The sequence below is a fragment of the Vipera berus genome (genome assembly GCF_964194415.1).
Source record: "Vipera berus genome assembly, chromosome: 1".
Classification (NCBI taxonomy): Eukaryota; Metazoa; Chordata; class Lepidosauria; order Squamata; family Viperidae; genus Vipera; species Vipera berus.
The window spans coordinates 129,462,330-129,479,088 of record NC_138202.1 but is presented as its reverse complement, the minus strand read 5'-3'; the positions used below and the strand labels follow the sequence as shown (position 1 = coordinate 129,479,088).

At 40.6% G+C, this 16,759-nt stretch overlaps 1 protein-coding gene across 1 annotated transcript in view; it reads right to left on the bottom strand.

Annotated features, from left to right (window-relative positions):
* Positions 1–323: 323 nt before the first annotated feature.
* GLI2 (GLI family zinc finger 2) overlaps positions 324–16,759 on the bottom strand; it is a gene marked incomplete at its 3' end in the record, with an annotated part of 274,691 nt that continues 258,255 nt past the window's right edge. The window contains exons 10-14 of the mRNA XM_081340777.1: positions 13,945–14,094; positions 12,266–12,430; positions 8,545–8,826; positions 3,507–3,843; positions 324–2,677 (exon numbers count right to left, since the gene is read on the bottom strand). Coding sequence (XP_081196903.1) covers positions 324–2,677; positions 3,507–3,843; positions 8,545–8,826; positions 12,266–12,430; positions 13,945–14,094 — 3,288 coding nt within the window. The remainder of the gene's footprint in view (positions 2,678–3,506; positions 3,844–8,544; positions 8,827–12,265; positions 12,431–13,944; positions 14,095–16,759) is intronic.

Below are 16,759 nucleotides of genomic sequence, written 5' to 3'. Positions count from 1 at the left end.
AAAGATATTTTTTTCTTACTTGGAATTCCCTTAATATGTTTTAATACTCGTAAAAGTCTACTCTATGGCAACTTTTTTTTCCTTCTCTCTCTCTCTCTCTTTTTTTTTTAAAGAAAAGCACATTCATAACATTGCCCAGCACATAATCTCTGGATATGCCTAGAGGTACATTTGTGCTTTATGCATTAGGTCAGGTGTAAAACTGCCGACCTGTGGGCTGGTGGCATCATACGGATGCTGCACCCATCCTGCTCCGGCAATGCAAAAAAAGTCGTGATACGTCATGACACATCACGTGACATGGCGAGTTTGACACCCGTGCATTAGGACATCATGTTAAGAAATTTGCTCTCTTCTGCCAGGGTGGTCAGCATAGAATTCATGTCCCCTATTGCCATATTACTAATTCCAGTTGGTATAGCTGGCAGTGTCAGAGAATTTCGGGGAGTTGTAAGGCGAGAAGAATTCTGAGAGAGATTCTGCAGGATACTAGGGCTCAAGGTTCCTGACATCAGACTTGAATGGTCGCCATCATCCATGATAGCATCAAAATCTATCTGAGGAGACTCCAGACCCTGAGAATCCACTGTGCTAGAAACTTGATTAGCACCAGGGGAAGGCATGGTGGCCGGTTTGGTGTTCAGCGCACATTGTTGTCTGACACTGTAATCAGTTTGATTGTTGACATTCCCATTTTGTTCATACATATGTATTTGACCGTAATAGTGCATCAAATGGCCTTCCCTTGTACTACTGTTAAACTGTGGTTGCAACGATCCTATACCAGTTGTTCTCTTGGGGGAAGAGTGTGCCCTTTGCTGCCCTGAGCTCACATCATTTGTTGGGTGAGATATTCTCACGTATCCCAACTGCTGCCCAGCACGGACTCCTTGGTGCTTGTTTCCTGGATTAGGATTAGGTGGAGGTTGAGGTTGTATCATTGAGGAAGTGAAGCTCTGTCCAATGGTGCCAATTGTACTCTGTTGTGGCTCAAAGTTTGGCTGATTTGAGGTTATTAATGCAGAAGCTTGGTGGAAATCGTCTTGGGTCATGGAGAAGTTCATGTGGCTTGACTGAGATGAAAAGCTCTGCTGATACCCTGGTTCCTGCGTGTCTTGACTATGCATGACATATTCCCTACCATTGCTAACTATTGAAATGGGATTAGCCCCATTATCTAATTGCTGAGAACGAACGTGGAATGCAGGCTTCATGGTCATGTTATTACAGGAAGGAGAAAGTTGGGTGACATCACTGCCCATCGTATTTGGACTTAGCATTTGATGAACTTGGTTGAACACCTCATGGGAGTTCAGGTCTAGGTTGTTACCAGAACCTGGATTCACCTGTTGCTGCTTTAAGTGCATGCAGTTGAGCCTTTGTCCATCCATGGTTGCATTCTTCTGCACAAATTGCTGCAGATTTCCATTTGTGTTGTTTTGGCCTACCTGCGACTGTGGTTGGTTGAAGTTCTGATACTGACCAAAATTTTGCTTCTGATGGAATACAGCTAGGTTCCGTTGAGGGAACTGCTGTTTTGCTTGAGAGGAGGGTACATCAACAGTTCCTGAACTAACTTCGTTCCATTGGACTGGCATGTTATTTTTATGCAAATTAGAGTTAGCCCCATAGTTTATTTGGCATCCACCACCAACAGAGGTCGAATGGTTCATACTCAGATCTGGAACAGCCATTCTGCGCTGGTTTAATGTGTTGTTATTTTGCACTTTTGCATTTACTTGGAAGTTTTGCATTTCACCGCCATACCCTGTAGAAGAGTTCTCTGTGGCAATCCCATTGTTTTGGGATTTGATGTATTGTACCACATCATCAGGTAGGACAATATCATCATCTACCACAGAACTATCTGTCTCACCGGGCATGGCTTCCATGGCAATATTTTCGTTAATACTTGGGGGTCGTGGAGAATACACATGCCTAGCAAGACTCCTGTCTGAATGTGGAAAGACTGGAAGGTTGAATTGTCTTCTGTCTGCATGAGGGTGAAGAAGATTCATGCTGTTGGTGCTATTGAAAGTATGGATTCTAGGAAAGGAGCTTGGGTCTCCAGCAGGTCTCCTCACTGGATCGCTTGCCCGTCTTGCACTATTCCCAGGCACTTCATGAGAGAATGCAGGCGATGACCCATACACATAAGCATTGCTGTCACTGCAGCGCCTTGGCCCTGGAGGGAGATGAAATGAAGGCAAAGGAGGCTCTGAACCATCAAGGAGAGAGATTTTATTCCTCAGGGTCATTCTTTCCATGTTAGGTAATGGTGTAGGTGGTGGGCCACCTGTGGCAGCAGCATACTTAGCTTTCAGCCTGTACTGCTGAGCTGGTGTGAGATTCAGGAGACCAGAGACTCCATTACATTGACTGGCATCACTTGACCTGCGAGAGGCATCTGTGGAAATAGGATCATAGGAGCCAGCAGAGCTTGTGTTGTTAGGGCGATTTCCAAATTGAGAAGCTTCACTGGAACGGCGGCTGGAGAAGTAAGGGGATATTCCTGATGATCTGCGGCTGACTGTGTAGGCAGAACTGATAGTACTGGTTGAGCTGTCACGGCGTTCAGCTAGTTGGTTTAGCATGGTAATTTCATTGATGGACAGCTCAGTTATTCTTGGGTTAGGCAGCATTGTTGAGGTGCCACGCATATTGTCCAGCAGACAACCTGAAAGAAAATGAGAAAGAGAGAGTAAGATTATGGGTCAGTGATTAAAAAGAAAGGCATCCCATTATTGCACTTGGATACAAACAATATCATCACTGCAGGTTGAATACTTATCCAGCTCACACATATGGATAAAGTAGGTTGGAAAGAGGAAAGTGGTCTGGAAGGACCACTGCTGTCTTCCAAATTATTTCCAACAAAATTGGGCAAAGAAAACCTTAATTTTGTTGTACACTACTGAAACAGCAAAACAAAATGTACATCTGTTCAAGTCATAATTCTATATTTCAAAACTGGCTACCATCCCAATACCCCTGTTCATTTTCTGTTAAGTCAAGAAACCTTCAAGCATAATGCAAGATGTTATCTCTTTCAAGACAGACATCACAAGAGATGCTGGTGTGCACATCCCCATTTTCTGTTTCAAGTATGAACTTGCACATTATTTTTCAAGAAGGCAGAAAAGACTGGAATATTGAAAATTGGAATAGAACATATTTTGTCTAGGTAAAATTTAGTCACATTCTCTTTTAAGTTGGCATATACTCTTAAGTTTATATCTCATGCACTGGTTCTCATAACAGTCAAGAAACACACAAAAGCAATACTACAATGTGATGAGTAGTTCTCATAATAGTTAAGAAACACAGAAAAGCAATATTACAATACAATGTGATATTGGAGTAGAGACAAGGGAAGGGATTTTTGTGTGCCTATTTGGCTCATCCTATAGGTTTGGATCCCGGCTGAGTCTCCAACACTGTTTTAAGTATAGGAAAGATATTTAGAAACACTGTTTGGATAGATATGAAATAGTAGGCTGGCTTACCATTGCCTGGGATGGGAGGCAGCTTGCTGTTTTTGACTTGTGGTGCTGGATTTGCCCATGAGCAAGAATCCTTCACTGTCCTGAGTTTCTCTTTCTTGAGCTGCTCAAGGCGTTGCATTGCTGACATGTTTTTCCTTAGTTGAAGACCGACAGTTGAGTTACCAGATGAGACTGTCGAGTCCACAACAGGAGTATTATCCTCCAACACAGTCAGGTCCCCCAGACTTCCCCCACTGTGCATGTTCATTTCCACTCCACTGTCATTGTTGTTGATGCTCCCAAGGGGTGATGGTTCACTGCTGCATGATGATTGGCCACCAGGACTGGACTGATACATCTTAAAGAAGCAAAGACAAGACCACCAATTGAAGACATTCCAGGTTTTCCCCTCGTGTTCTTAGTTAGCTCTATAAGTTAAGGCTGCACTCAAGAGTGGTTTAGTTTAAAATTCACTGCAAAATTAACATGAATGAGACAACCAAATGAATTACTAGGAAATATACCATTCTGCTAAACATTTGGAATGTTCTGACATCCTTTGATTACTTCATATCTTGGCACATCTTTGTTTTTCATTTCTTTTTCTTATTTCTTTGCCTTCTCCTCTGCCTCATTTTCCCATATTATATTTAATCTGATTAGCTGCGATGATTGAGTTGGTGACTGGTCCATGACATCATCACAAAATATATTGGACTGGGGTGGGTTAACAAAAATCCCATGAGTTTATACCCCCTTAACTTAAAGTGCAGTGTGGATAAATGAAAATCAGGGAAAAAATAGCATTGAGAAGATTGAAATATTTCTGGTGTCTATTTGAACATGTCAGAAATTAGCTATAAATTATAGATGCTTTCAGGGCCCAAGAAAATAAATCTTACCAGGGATGGGTGGGGAGGACTTTCTTAACTAAACCCTGTAAGTTTTTTTTAAAGTGATTTAACTGATTAAAGAATTCCCCTGCAGACAAAGAGAGAAAAAAATCACAAAGCTTTGGAATGCTTATTGAGGCATCTTGAGAGTTGTATTGTTTATCCTAGAATGTTGTAATTTTTCTTTCTGAAAACTCAGATTGTGTTCTTCAAACCTTGTTTGGTCTCAGGCCTGGGATTAGTGTATTCGTTTATGTCTCTCTGTGTGTGTATGTATGTGTGCTTTGTACTGATCTGAGTTCAAGAACGTTTTAGTGTGGGCTATCCGTGTGGTTTTATATTTTGTTTTTATGCATTTTTTGTTCCTGTATGCTGCCCAAATTCCACTGGAGTTGAGTGGCTTCAACAAATTTAAATAAACAAAAATATTTTATGGACTTAAGCTTAGGCTTCATATTAAATATTCTCAGATTTAAATCAGCATGAGAGGGAGAACTGAAGAACAATTTAAGTCCGCCTTCAGTACTGAAATTCAGTCCTGCATTAAGAGCATTCAAGTGCATTGCAACTTTCATTTAAGCCAGATTTGTTCTTTAGGTAAACAAATCCTCATTACCTGATAAACCAATGTGCCTATTATTGCCGACAAGTGTGATGGCACTGTAGTGTGGGCACAGGCTTTTCCATCAGATAAGCCATTGAAATGATTTACTTAATTTTTATGACTTTTTAAAGCAGTGGTATGTAAACAGCAGGGAGCTAAAAGCCAAGGGGGCGTATTTTCTTTTCTTTTTTTTGTTAGCACAGAATTATATGTGCTCTCTCTCAAGAAAAGCTAAGCTCTTGATGCTTCTGTCAGATAAACCTGGAACCTGAGTACATTTCCCCTTCTACAATATGCCTGTTTATCTGCAGCAGAATCAAACCTGAAATGCTTTAGGCACCGTATATGCCCTTTGCTTCAAAGGCGAGCAGCATGCTTGGCTGACAGTCTTTATAAGCAGATAAGGGCATGATTTGCAGACTTGGTTTGGTAAATGTTTTTTATTAGGAATTACGTTTCACATTAAGTAATTTATCTGCAATAAAAGTTAAATGTCCTGCATTGGCTCTCTCAAAGGAAGGCTTTTTCGTTTTTTTTGTTTGCTGTCTGGCCCATGGCATCATGATTTATGATTGCTGGCCCTCTGTGGCTATAGACTGGGAACGCTGAGTTGAAATGACTTTTCTCTTTTTCTAGCACAGTATTGTTCCAGAGGACTAAACAGTTACCAAAGTGGATTTTCTTATGGACAAAATATATTTTAAGATTACTTGTAAATGGACAGGAAAAAGAAGCCTTTTCTCAAAAGGTGAAAAGTGCTAACAAAAGGATGCTGGCGATGCAGTTCATAACCAAAGAGGCCCAACACTACAATGTTATTATAATAGCAGGGACTTGGCTAACATGAACACAGAAATGGAATATAATATTTCTGCCACTTCTTAAAACATTGTATATAAATGGCAGGTGGCACTACAGCCAGTCCTGAACTTGCAACATGATCGTTCAAAGTTACAATGTACTGAAAAAAGTGAGTTATGACCATTTTTCACACTTATGACACAGCAGCATCCCCATGGTCACGTGATGAACATTCAGATGCTTGGCAAGTGGTTCACATTTATGACGGCTGCAGAGTCCCAGGCTCATGTGATCACGTTTTGCCACTTTCTGACCAGCAAAGTCAATGGGGAAGCTGAATTCACTTAACAACAGTGTTACTAATTGAACAACTGCTGTGATTCACTTAACAATGGTGGCAAGAAAATTTGGAAAATGGGGCAAAACTCACTTAACTGTCTCACTTAGCAACAGAAAGTTTGGGCTCAATTGCAGTCATATGTTGAGGACTAGCTGTACTTAGTTTTGCTGTGAGCACATATTTCACACCATAGTTTATCTTAAGCTGAACATTTCATTCAAAAGAGTGTCAGTTGTCTGTTCCAAACTGTGTCTTGAACTGAGGAATTACCACTCCCTCATAAATTTTGGACCAGGGAGGATTTGTCTAATGAATTTGATAGGTGTGGGTTCTCAATAGGATAGTTAGTTTACTTGTGGAATGCCAACATAAAAAGGATGAGAGAGAAAGAATTGCAGACCACTGTAACAGATACTTAACTATAGCTGCTTTTCCAAACAGGCCATCTAGCTCTACAGAGACCACACAGCCGGTTTGCTTAGCCACATACACAGGACAAAGCACATAATGTCTTTTGTAAGAGACTTTGACAAAGACAGGGTATTTGCTCACCTTAGTACCGACTGTCCTTGTGAAGTTGAGTAGAAAAAGTTAAGAGAGGAGAAAGAACAGGTTGTTAGAACGCAGACAACACAAAGGGGAAGGGGTTGAGGTTATTGATGGAACAAGACATGAGGCAAAAAAAATAAAATAATGGCAGGTTAGCAACAGCCACGGCACAGAAAAAACACTGCTTGAATGTCTGTAACATCACATTTATAATCTGTTTTAAAACTACCATCATTGTATACAGTACTTTTGCAGAATCCAAATGTGACAATATGTCTTGGTACACAATCAGTACTCATGTCTCATCATAAGTGTCAGAGTATCCAATTCTAGAAATAATTTCACTCCTTCACCCAGATGTCCTGAAGTAAGTTGAAACATATATTTACCACTCAAATATATAGAATGTGAAATATAGCTCTCTATATTGTCACTACCATTAAAAATGTATACCTTATTTAAACATCAGTAATGCACTTCATTTTGGTGTTGACATTTTCTTAGGGATACCTGTTCAGTGTATCCCGGTTTTATATTTAATTCAAATGCAGTTTCTGGTATATCATAGCGCTGACCTATCTGCTAAATGATTATCTGCAATGAATTTAAGGTATGTATTTCTCAGCCTCACCTGTCATCTGGACATATAGAACCAATGTATTCTGCAGAATTGATAATTACTATAGTAACAGCATCAAATGGTTTAAATAATTGTCAATATTATTAGTCTCAGGTTTTAAATAACTGTTAATATTATTTTTTTTAAAAAAAAGGAACGGTCAAGTTTTCATTTCTTTTGAGATCTGCATTACTTTGGAGAGAATATTCTATGGCCCATATTTTAGTCAGATGAATAAAACCAGACCAGGCCACACATAAATATGTACTCCTTCCATAGGTTCTGTCAGGAAGAAGTGTTTATTTAGTATTTTAAGTAATATGTCTTCTTCTCCATCTTTCTTTCTAGAGGAGAGAAGCTCCACCGACTTTTAGTCAAAATTCAGACAAAGAGCACAATAGACAAGCTTCTGTTCAGCTCATGTTCTCAATTCAATGCAAAATGCTCTTATCCTCAGGGTGAGAGTCCCAAGTTACCATGCCTGCCTGTGTCACTTAATACTGCAACTAAAGAGGAACAATTGAGGAAAGCAAGAAAAGCAGAGCAGATGCTGAGGTGGGGATTGTCACAGGAGTAGTAAAGTGCCATCACATCTTTGGTAGGATGTTTAAAGAAGGTGTAATTTGGGGAATATGTCAAGAGTGGGGCATAGAGCTGAATCATGGTTTGGAGCTTCTCACACTGAGCCTTCAAATCATTTTTTCATAATAATTTGGAGAACCAGATGGACAATACTAGGATAGAGCATAATTATGATCTTGCTTAGAATATACAGGTATCGGAAAAATAATGTCTCTGTACAAAAGACTAATACAGTTTACCCCTCTGGAAATTGTAGCTTTATATGTTATTAAAATTCAAAATATTATCTCTCTGAGGATGGACAATTGTATTTCATGGATTTGCTCCTGGGAATCCTACCAAATTTTAATCACAGTGTGATGTAAAAGCTAGTCTGCTGTTTCACTTATCAGGAAAAACAATCTTCCCATTCTCAAAAATAAACTCCAAATGTTAACTTTTCACCTTTTGTTTGGTAATATCTAATAACCATGTCTGTGGATGTATGAAGTCTTAAATTTGATATTGAAAAGGATGCTGAAAAAGTTGGAGGTGGGCTAAGGTGAAATCTAAACTAGGAGATCTGAAAAGATTGTAACTGTGTGTTGGGGGGTGGGGGTGGAGAAAGAGTTAATATTTCTTTGCTCCAAATTATACAGTATTGTCAACAAGTGAACTAAAGCTTCTCTTACCACAGACTTCTCTGTCTTTATTGTTTTGACTTGTAAACTGTCCTCTGTGCCTGTGATGGTGCTGTTTGCCTCAGCCCGCTGTTCAGCAGACCTGCTGCTCTGCTTGGCACTTGCTTCATTGTCATTATTCTCCTTAAGGACAGGTGGCCTCAGATGAATGTCATTGCGTTGCTTCTTGGTGACGTGGGCTTCGGGTCCATGCACTGTCTTCACGTGTTTCCTGAGAGAACTGGGGTCTGTATATCTCTTGGTGCAGCCTGGGATCTTGCAAACATAGGGTTTCTGCCAAAAGTAACAAAGATGAAGTGATCCACCAAAATGAGAATAAAACAGTCAAGATATGTATTTTAGTGGCAGTTTTGTGGAGAGAAAATGGTGAGAATGTGAGAAAAGTATATGAGAAACAGAAGGTTCAACATTTAGGGAAGAAAAATCAAATGCATATGTACCACAAAGAAACATGTGTGTGTGTGTGTGTGTGTGTGTGTGTGTGTGTCTGTGTCTGTGTCTGTGTGTGTGTGAACCTTTTCTCGAAAGCACCTGAAGGGAGGACAAGAAGCAATGGATGGAAACTAATCAAGGAGAGAAGCAACCTGGAACTAAGAAGAAATTTCCTGACAGAGCAATTAATCGGTGGAACAACCTGCCTCCAGAAATTGTGGGTACTGCAGCCCTGGAGGTTTTAAAAAAGAAATTGGACAACATTTGTCTGAAATGGTATAAGATTTTCTGCCTGAGCAGCAGTTAGACTAGAAGACCTCCAAGGTCCCTCCCAACTTTGTTATTCTGTTATTTTGTGACATGGGGCTGAAACGTTTTAAATATATGGCAACTTGTGTACATATCATAGATGCTATCACTACTCAGACAGGAATTTTACAGTTTGGGATCTCCTTAATGTTGATGAAGGAGGAACACCTTAGGAGTAGATAGCTTGCTTTGTCAGATCTGCTTGGTTTGCAAACTATCTTGATATGGATATGGCCTTCCTTTGGATCTACTCATTCTTCTTAGGTATTCATAATGAATGAAAGCGTGTAAGAATCCTGCAAATGCAAACTCCAAGCTGAAAGTGAGAAATTGTGAATTGTCACAGGGTCCCTATCAAAGCATTTTAACACCTTACCCAATAACTGCATTGGACTGATTTCCATTTGTTAAAATTACTGCATTAGTAAGATTACCATGGGATGTGGCTGGGACGTGCAAGAAATCTCTTTAGGGCAACTTTTCTTTTGAAATATAATTGGCTTGGGTGATTGATGGGAGGGAAAGAGACATCCTATTCTACAGAAAACCAGGAGTTAATCTGAACTGGATTTGTAGCCCATCAGATCTTCCCCACATCTCCACCAGCTGTCAACCTGGTAGCTGTTTATGCTGTGGAGTGAAATCCAAAGCCCCACAGTGATTTTTGAAGATGATATGAGAACTTTGAAAGTTTGAGCCGCTGATAAGCACAGCACAAATAAACAGTGTTAGGCTCTACAATTGGAGAGAGAAGCAAGCAAACAAGCAGGGAAGACACACACACCCTCCCCCAAATCCAAATGCATTTCTTCAGATCTGCTTTCAGCAAGATAGTTCTGGTAGCTCCTTGTGAAAGGCTGGATTCATGTAACATTCTGCTTCAGGCTGCTTAAAGACTTTTTCCATTAGATCCTAGAAGGAGACCATCCAAAGAATGCTAGTTTACTGCTCAGCTTTAGTGCAAAATGCCTTTCTACTTTCCCTAATTCTGATTTAGATATTGTTTTCCATATCTCTATATCTATCTATCTATCTATCTATCTATCTATCTATCTATCTGTCTGTCTGTCTGTCTGTCTGTCTGTCTGTCTGTCTGTCTGTCTGTCTGTCTGTCTGTCTGTCTGTCTATCTATCTATCTATCTATCTATCTATCTATCTATCTATCTATCTATCTATCTATCTATCTATCTATCTATCTATCTATCTATCTAAAAAAATGTAAAATTCCACTAGCTGATTCACCCATTTCTAACATCTATGGGTAAGACTAGAAGGAAACTAGTTTTCCAGGTAAGAAGAGTGACTTACATTCATTCAGTGGCCCTTCTGTAGTCCTTCATAGGATTATAGGGAAGCTAGTCTCTCCGTGAGGGAGATGGGTAGTTTAAAAATGTGATAATTTTTAAATAATTAAATAAACTGAAAATAGAAAGGGTACTTCGAGCAAAAATGTTTAAGACCGAGTTCTGGTAGCAGATCCCAATTATCAACATAAAAGATAGCTGACTGAGACTATTCCAAAATGGATTAGAAGCTCCTTTATTAAGCATGTTCCTGTTTTATTGCGATCAGTCCTCTGAAATCCACTCAGAAAGTTTTATCTTACTCCTCTCACAAAAACCCCATGATTGATTCCGATGTTTACATTTCTTCCATCTCGTTGGATGGACATGCAAAGGGATGTGCAAATAAACCCAATCATATAACAGTTTCGACGTTTCCACACACAAAAAGTAGAGATTAACCCCAAACTAGCAACATTCTTAAACATTTGACAAAACAATCTTGCCTAAAGAAAAAATAATGAGAAGCCAAGCATTTTTTTTCTCCAGGGAGGAAACTATACAATAATTTGGATCTGCTCAAAAAAAAAAAGGGGGGGGGGGTCCATTTGAAGCTTCCGCCAGCCTTGTCTTTGAGGGAAGAGAAACATGTAAACAACCCCAGAAGAGAGAGAAATAGAAAAAGAGAAAGAGAGAAAAGAGAGAGAGAGAGAGAGAGAGAGAGTTGAGAGTTTTATAACAATCCCATCTGGAGCATGTGTTGCCTCTTAGTAAATCTATCTAGCTTGGTGTGAGCTGTCTACGGGCAAACTAGAGCACTTCAACTCATTGCTCTACTTTGGGGAGCAGATACAACTTTGGGTTATCTTAATTTTCTGCTCCCCCCCCTTCTTGGGGAGCAAAAATTCCCCTGCTTGATCAAGGGTTTTGATGGCTCCACTTCTTACCATTGGTAGCCTTCTGCCACCAACACGGTCTTTTGCCCTCAAGCCTTACATAACAAATATGTGATGGTGTTTGTTAAGAAAAATATTTGTTCAAAAGGAAGCTTGTGAGGTGGCAAAAGACCTTCAAAAGCACCAGGGAAACATTTCAAGGTACATCACTGAAGTGACCCTCAGGTTTTTGAACCAGGTATCACTTTTAAAACCTTGTGCTTCTTCATTATAAAGTATATTCATGATTTGATTATAAATTAACTTTACCCAGTCCCAGCGGTTTTTCAGAACTCTGGAGCATTTCCCTTTATTGTCCTTTGCTTAATTAGTGGTAATATAAATTTCAACCTCAGCATTAGCCATTTGCAGTAGACCATCACATGTTGTACAATAAAGGCAACTTCCTGACCTTCCCCAGTTACTAATAATGGAACTTAATTAGCAAAGAGGATGATACAACATTTGTCTTGTGCGCCAGCCTTACGCACCCACAAGGCCGGCCATTTCATTTAGTTTTAGGTACTCAGTGGCTAGCTTGGTGAATTTATTTCTCAAATATACAAGCTAAAATTGAGCAGGAGGAACACTCAATCTGGCCCAGTTTATGCGAGAAAATGTGCAGGTATTAAACTAGCATCGTCTCCCCTTACAGCACAATAAATGTGAAAAAGTCACTATGCTATGATTATAATACAAATCACTATATGTTATTAACATTAAAAAAAAGTTTGCTAAAGGACATTCCCTACCTCATTGGAATGTGTCCTGTTCTGATGTTTTGCTCGATCAGAAGCATTGGAAAAGGCCTTATTGCAGCCCTCGTGTTCACAGACATAAGGTTTTTCTCCTGTATGTGACCTCAGGTGTGTCTTTAAGTTCTCTAGCCGTGAATAGGCTTTGGAGCAACCTTCAAACTAAAAACAAAAGAAAACTGGAGTGTTAATCAGCTGGAGGCATTTTTCCATCTCATCTGGTTTTAATCTCTCTTGAAGAGAATAAATCCCAGGCAGATCTTAGCTTTCATGAGCAGTCGGAGACAGAAAAGGTCTCCCCCGCCTTCCCCCCACCCCCTTTTTAATACAATTTGTAATCTGGGCAACTGATGGAAAGCAGGTGCTTTTACTTTTAAGACCATCCCACTTGTTGGGGCTCTTTTCATGCACAATTTTCATGCAGGGAGAATTCCTGTCAGAGTCTATGTTTAGAACTGGGCTGCAGAGATCTGGATAGTCACTAAATTGCAGCAGAATACACCAAAAACCTTAACCAGCACGTAGCAATGTTGAATAAAAACATCCACATTTGAGCAGGACAGCTGGCCAATCCAGTTTCCTATTTCTATGCCCTGATCTCAGTATTAGATGGGATCATCTTCCATCCAATTCTTTATCTTGTATAAGGATGCAAGTCGAATGCTGTAGCCTGGCCTTCTGTTCGATGTCCTATTCCTTATCTCCGTTTGATCGTTAAAGAACAAGTGCAGGCTGAGAAATCTTGGATAATAAACCTGAACATTTTCCCACTAAATGAGCTTTTAATATAGATTATGGCAATGTGTGGAACGGGTCTCTTGCTCTGAAGTTAGAAGTGCTAATAGGGTCACAGCTGGCTAAATGCTACCATTCCCAGATGCAGGAGACATTGCTTTAACCCTTAGAATTCTCCAATTACTTTGTGGGGTTCCAAATAAAGAACACATCTAAATGGGTGATATGAATCAGACATAATTAACTTGCTTTACCAGGAGACCAGTAGAAAGAGGAGAATAGGAGCCTTGCTCACTGGATGTGTTTGTGCAGCAAGCTCCTTTTGTAATTCAAACAATTCAATTGCTTTCTTTGTGAAATCTCTGTTCTGCCCTGTGAATGCTAGTCTGCAGGAGATAGTGGCATACAGCATAAGGTCTCCCTGTGATCTGGATCAGTCTTTGCTCTTTTGCTGGATAATGCAGTGGATATTTGCTGGATATTATATACTTAATAAGCACAAGTATAGAGAGAGTAAGAAATGCAGGGATATTCTTCACATATTGAAACCTGCTCTGTGCTTATGTGGAGGATTATATAGTATTGGAGACACTTGGGCCATGTGGGGTTATCTCAATAGCCTGCCAAACATCTTCCCTTCTCCTCCTTCTGCAAAGAAACCCTGAGTTTTTTTCTACCTTGAGGTAATAAAAAGAGTTTCCCTCCAGTCAGACGCAGATCAGAGATCTCCTTTTTTTCCTTCCCCACCACTGAAAGAGTCTTCATCTCATTCTCTCAGTGCTACGGCAGAGGAAAGAGTTTACTATGTTTAATCTGCTCCAGACTGCAACCTGCTGCTGCTTCTGCCTGTGTTGGGCAGGGAAGCTGAGAGCCACATGCCTGCAGTAGCTTGTTTGCTGATGCCTCAGGCTGAGCACACTTCCGCAGTGACACTGTCTTACCGTGCACTTGTGGGGTTTCTCTCCAGTATGCCTTCGCATGTGCACCACTAGCATGTACTGTGCTTTGAAAGGCTTCTGTTCCCGGGTACATTCCTGCCAGCGACAAACAAACTCCTTCTTCTCCCCATGAATATGATCATTGTTGATGTGCTGAAAGGCAAGAAAAAGAAGCTGGGCTGTGACATGAGTGGCTCGGCAACCCACCCACCCCGTGTCACTTCTGCCAGGAAGACGGAAGAAAATCTTATTGTGCTCGAGTCTCTCCTCGACAGGTTTCCTGGAAGTTCTGGATTGCTCTTAGATGAACAGAATCCTGCCACTGTATTATGGATGCAGCTGTTCTGATAAACGGGCTTAGTTATGTGTAATTTGTGTCTTTTTCTTTTCGGTGACTTCAGTCAACGTTGACTCCTGGTGACTGCCTGGACAAATACCTACAGTATTTCTCTTTCGAGAACCAGTGTGTTGTAGTGCTTAAGGCATCAGGCTAGAAACTGGGAGGCCATGAGTTCTAGTCCGACCTTAGGCAGAAAGCCAGTACTTCCTTTTTTCACTTCTGAAAAACCTTGACAAGAAAATGTCAGGGACAGATTGGTCCAGGCAATTGCCGGGAGTGAACACTGACTTGAAGGCTCATACAAAAAAAAAGTTCTATGTTCTGCAATCTGCTCAGAAGATTTGCTTCAAAAGGCAGTGCCAGCTATTTCAGAATATATCAATATAGACATTTAGTTGGGGAAATCCTTCGGCCCAACAGATGCTTTGTGTTATGGATTCAAAAGTATTACCTGTTGTCTTCAAGATCCACAGCAACAACAAAACCTGGTCAGAGGAACATTAGGCATTGAGCATTTCTTAATTCTAATCCTGTTGTGGTAGAACTCTTTTCAAATGAAATATACAATCCCCAATTATTTAGGTCAGTTTGTCACATTTATAGCCTACTGTTCCAACAAGAGCCTTGAAGCAGTTGGTTGTTTTTCAGGACTTGTCATTCAGGCAACGTGCAGGAACAAGCTTCTTTTGCTCTATGTATTTGTAGAGTGCAATTTAAGGACATTCTCAGATTGCAGACTGCTCTGAGTAAACTTCAGCTCTATTACAAGTTCATTTTGCATCAACATAAAGAAAGTAAGAGTTAACTTATTCCCAAAATGTGGTCTAAACAGTGCACTGCTAATAAGAAAGCCTATAAGTAACAATTTAAATCCACAGCATAAAATAATAATAATAATAATAATAATAATAATAATAATAATAATAATAATAATAATAATAATAATAATAATAATAAAGTTGGAAGGGACCTTGGAGGTCATCTAGTCCAACCCCCTGCTCAGGCAGGAAACCTTATACCATTTCAGGCAAATGGCTGTCCAGTCTCTTCTTAAAAACCTCCAGTGTTGGAGCATTCACCACCTCAGGAGGCAGGTTGTTCCACTGATTAGTTGTTCTAACTGTCAGGAAGTTTCTCCTTAGTTCTAGGTTGCTTCTCTCCTTGACTAGTTTCCATCCATTGCTTCTTGTCCTGCTTTCAGGTGCTTTGGAGAATAGCTTGACTCCCTCTTCTTTGTGGTAGCCCCTGAGATATTGGAACACTGCTATCATGTCACCCCTCACCCTTCTCTTCATTAAACTACACATACCCAATTCCAGCAACCGTTCCCTATTTAGCCTCCAGCCCCCTAATCATCTTTGTTGCTCTTCTCTGTACCCTTTCTAGAGTCTCGACATCTTTTTTACATCATGGTGACCAAAACTGGATGCAGTATTCCAGGTGTGGCCTTACCAAAGCATTGTAAAGTGGTATTAGTACTTCACTTGATCTTGATTCTAACCCTCTGTTAATGCAGCCTAGCACTGTGTTGGCTTTTTTGGCAGCTGCAGCACACTGCTGGCTCATATTGAAGTGATTGTCTACTAAGACTCCGAGATCCCTCTCACAGTTACTACTATTGAGCAAGGTACCACCTATACTTCGCCCAGGTTCACCTGGTGCGCCAGTTGCGGCCCTATCTAGACCGGGATGCCTTGCGTACGGTCACTCATGCGCTCGTGACCTCTCGTCTTGATTACTGCAACGCTCTCTACATGGGGCTACCCTTGAAGACCACTCGGAGGCTCCAACTGGTACAGAATGCAGCCGCGAGAGTTGTACTGGGAGTCTCCCGATACTCCCATGTCACACCTTTACTCCGCGAGCTGCATTGGTTACCAGTTGTCTTCCAGGTGAGGTTCAAGGTGTTGGTAATGACCTACAAAGCCCTTCATGGCATGGGTCCAGAATACCTTGGGGAGCACCTGCAGCCGGCATCAACTTCCCTCCGCCCAGTACGCTCCCACAGAGAGGGCCTCCTCAGGGTGCCACCGGTCAAAGAATGCCGACTGGTGGCCCCCAGGGGGAGAGCGTTCTCTGTGGGTGCACCGGATTTATGGAACCATCTTCCGGTTGAGCTCCGGATGGCGCCCGATCTCCGCTCCTTCCGGCGCGATCTTAAAACTTATCTCTTTAAACAAGCTGGCCTGGCCTGATGGGACGGGGTGGGATTTTTATAAATGACTTTAATTTTAAATTTGTATTAATTTATGGGCATTGTTTAATCATGTTTTAATAATTTTAATTTTTGTATCTAGTTTTTATGTATTGCCCTGTTCACTGCCCTGAGTCCCTAGGGAGAAGGGCGGTATACAAATTAAATTAATAAATAAATAATAAATAAATTAATAATAATAAATAAATAAATAATAAATACTATACCTATGCATTTGATTTTTCCTGCCTAAATGTAGAACCTTACTTTTTTCACCATTGAAT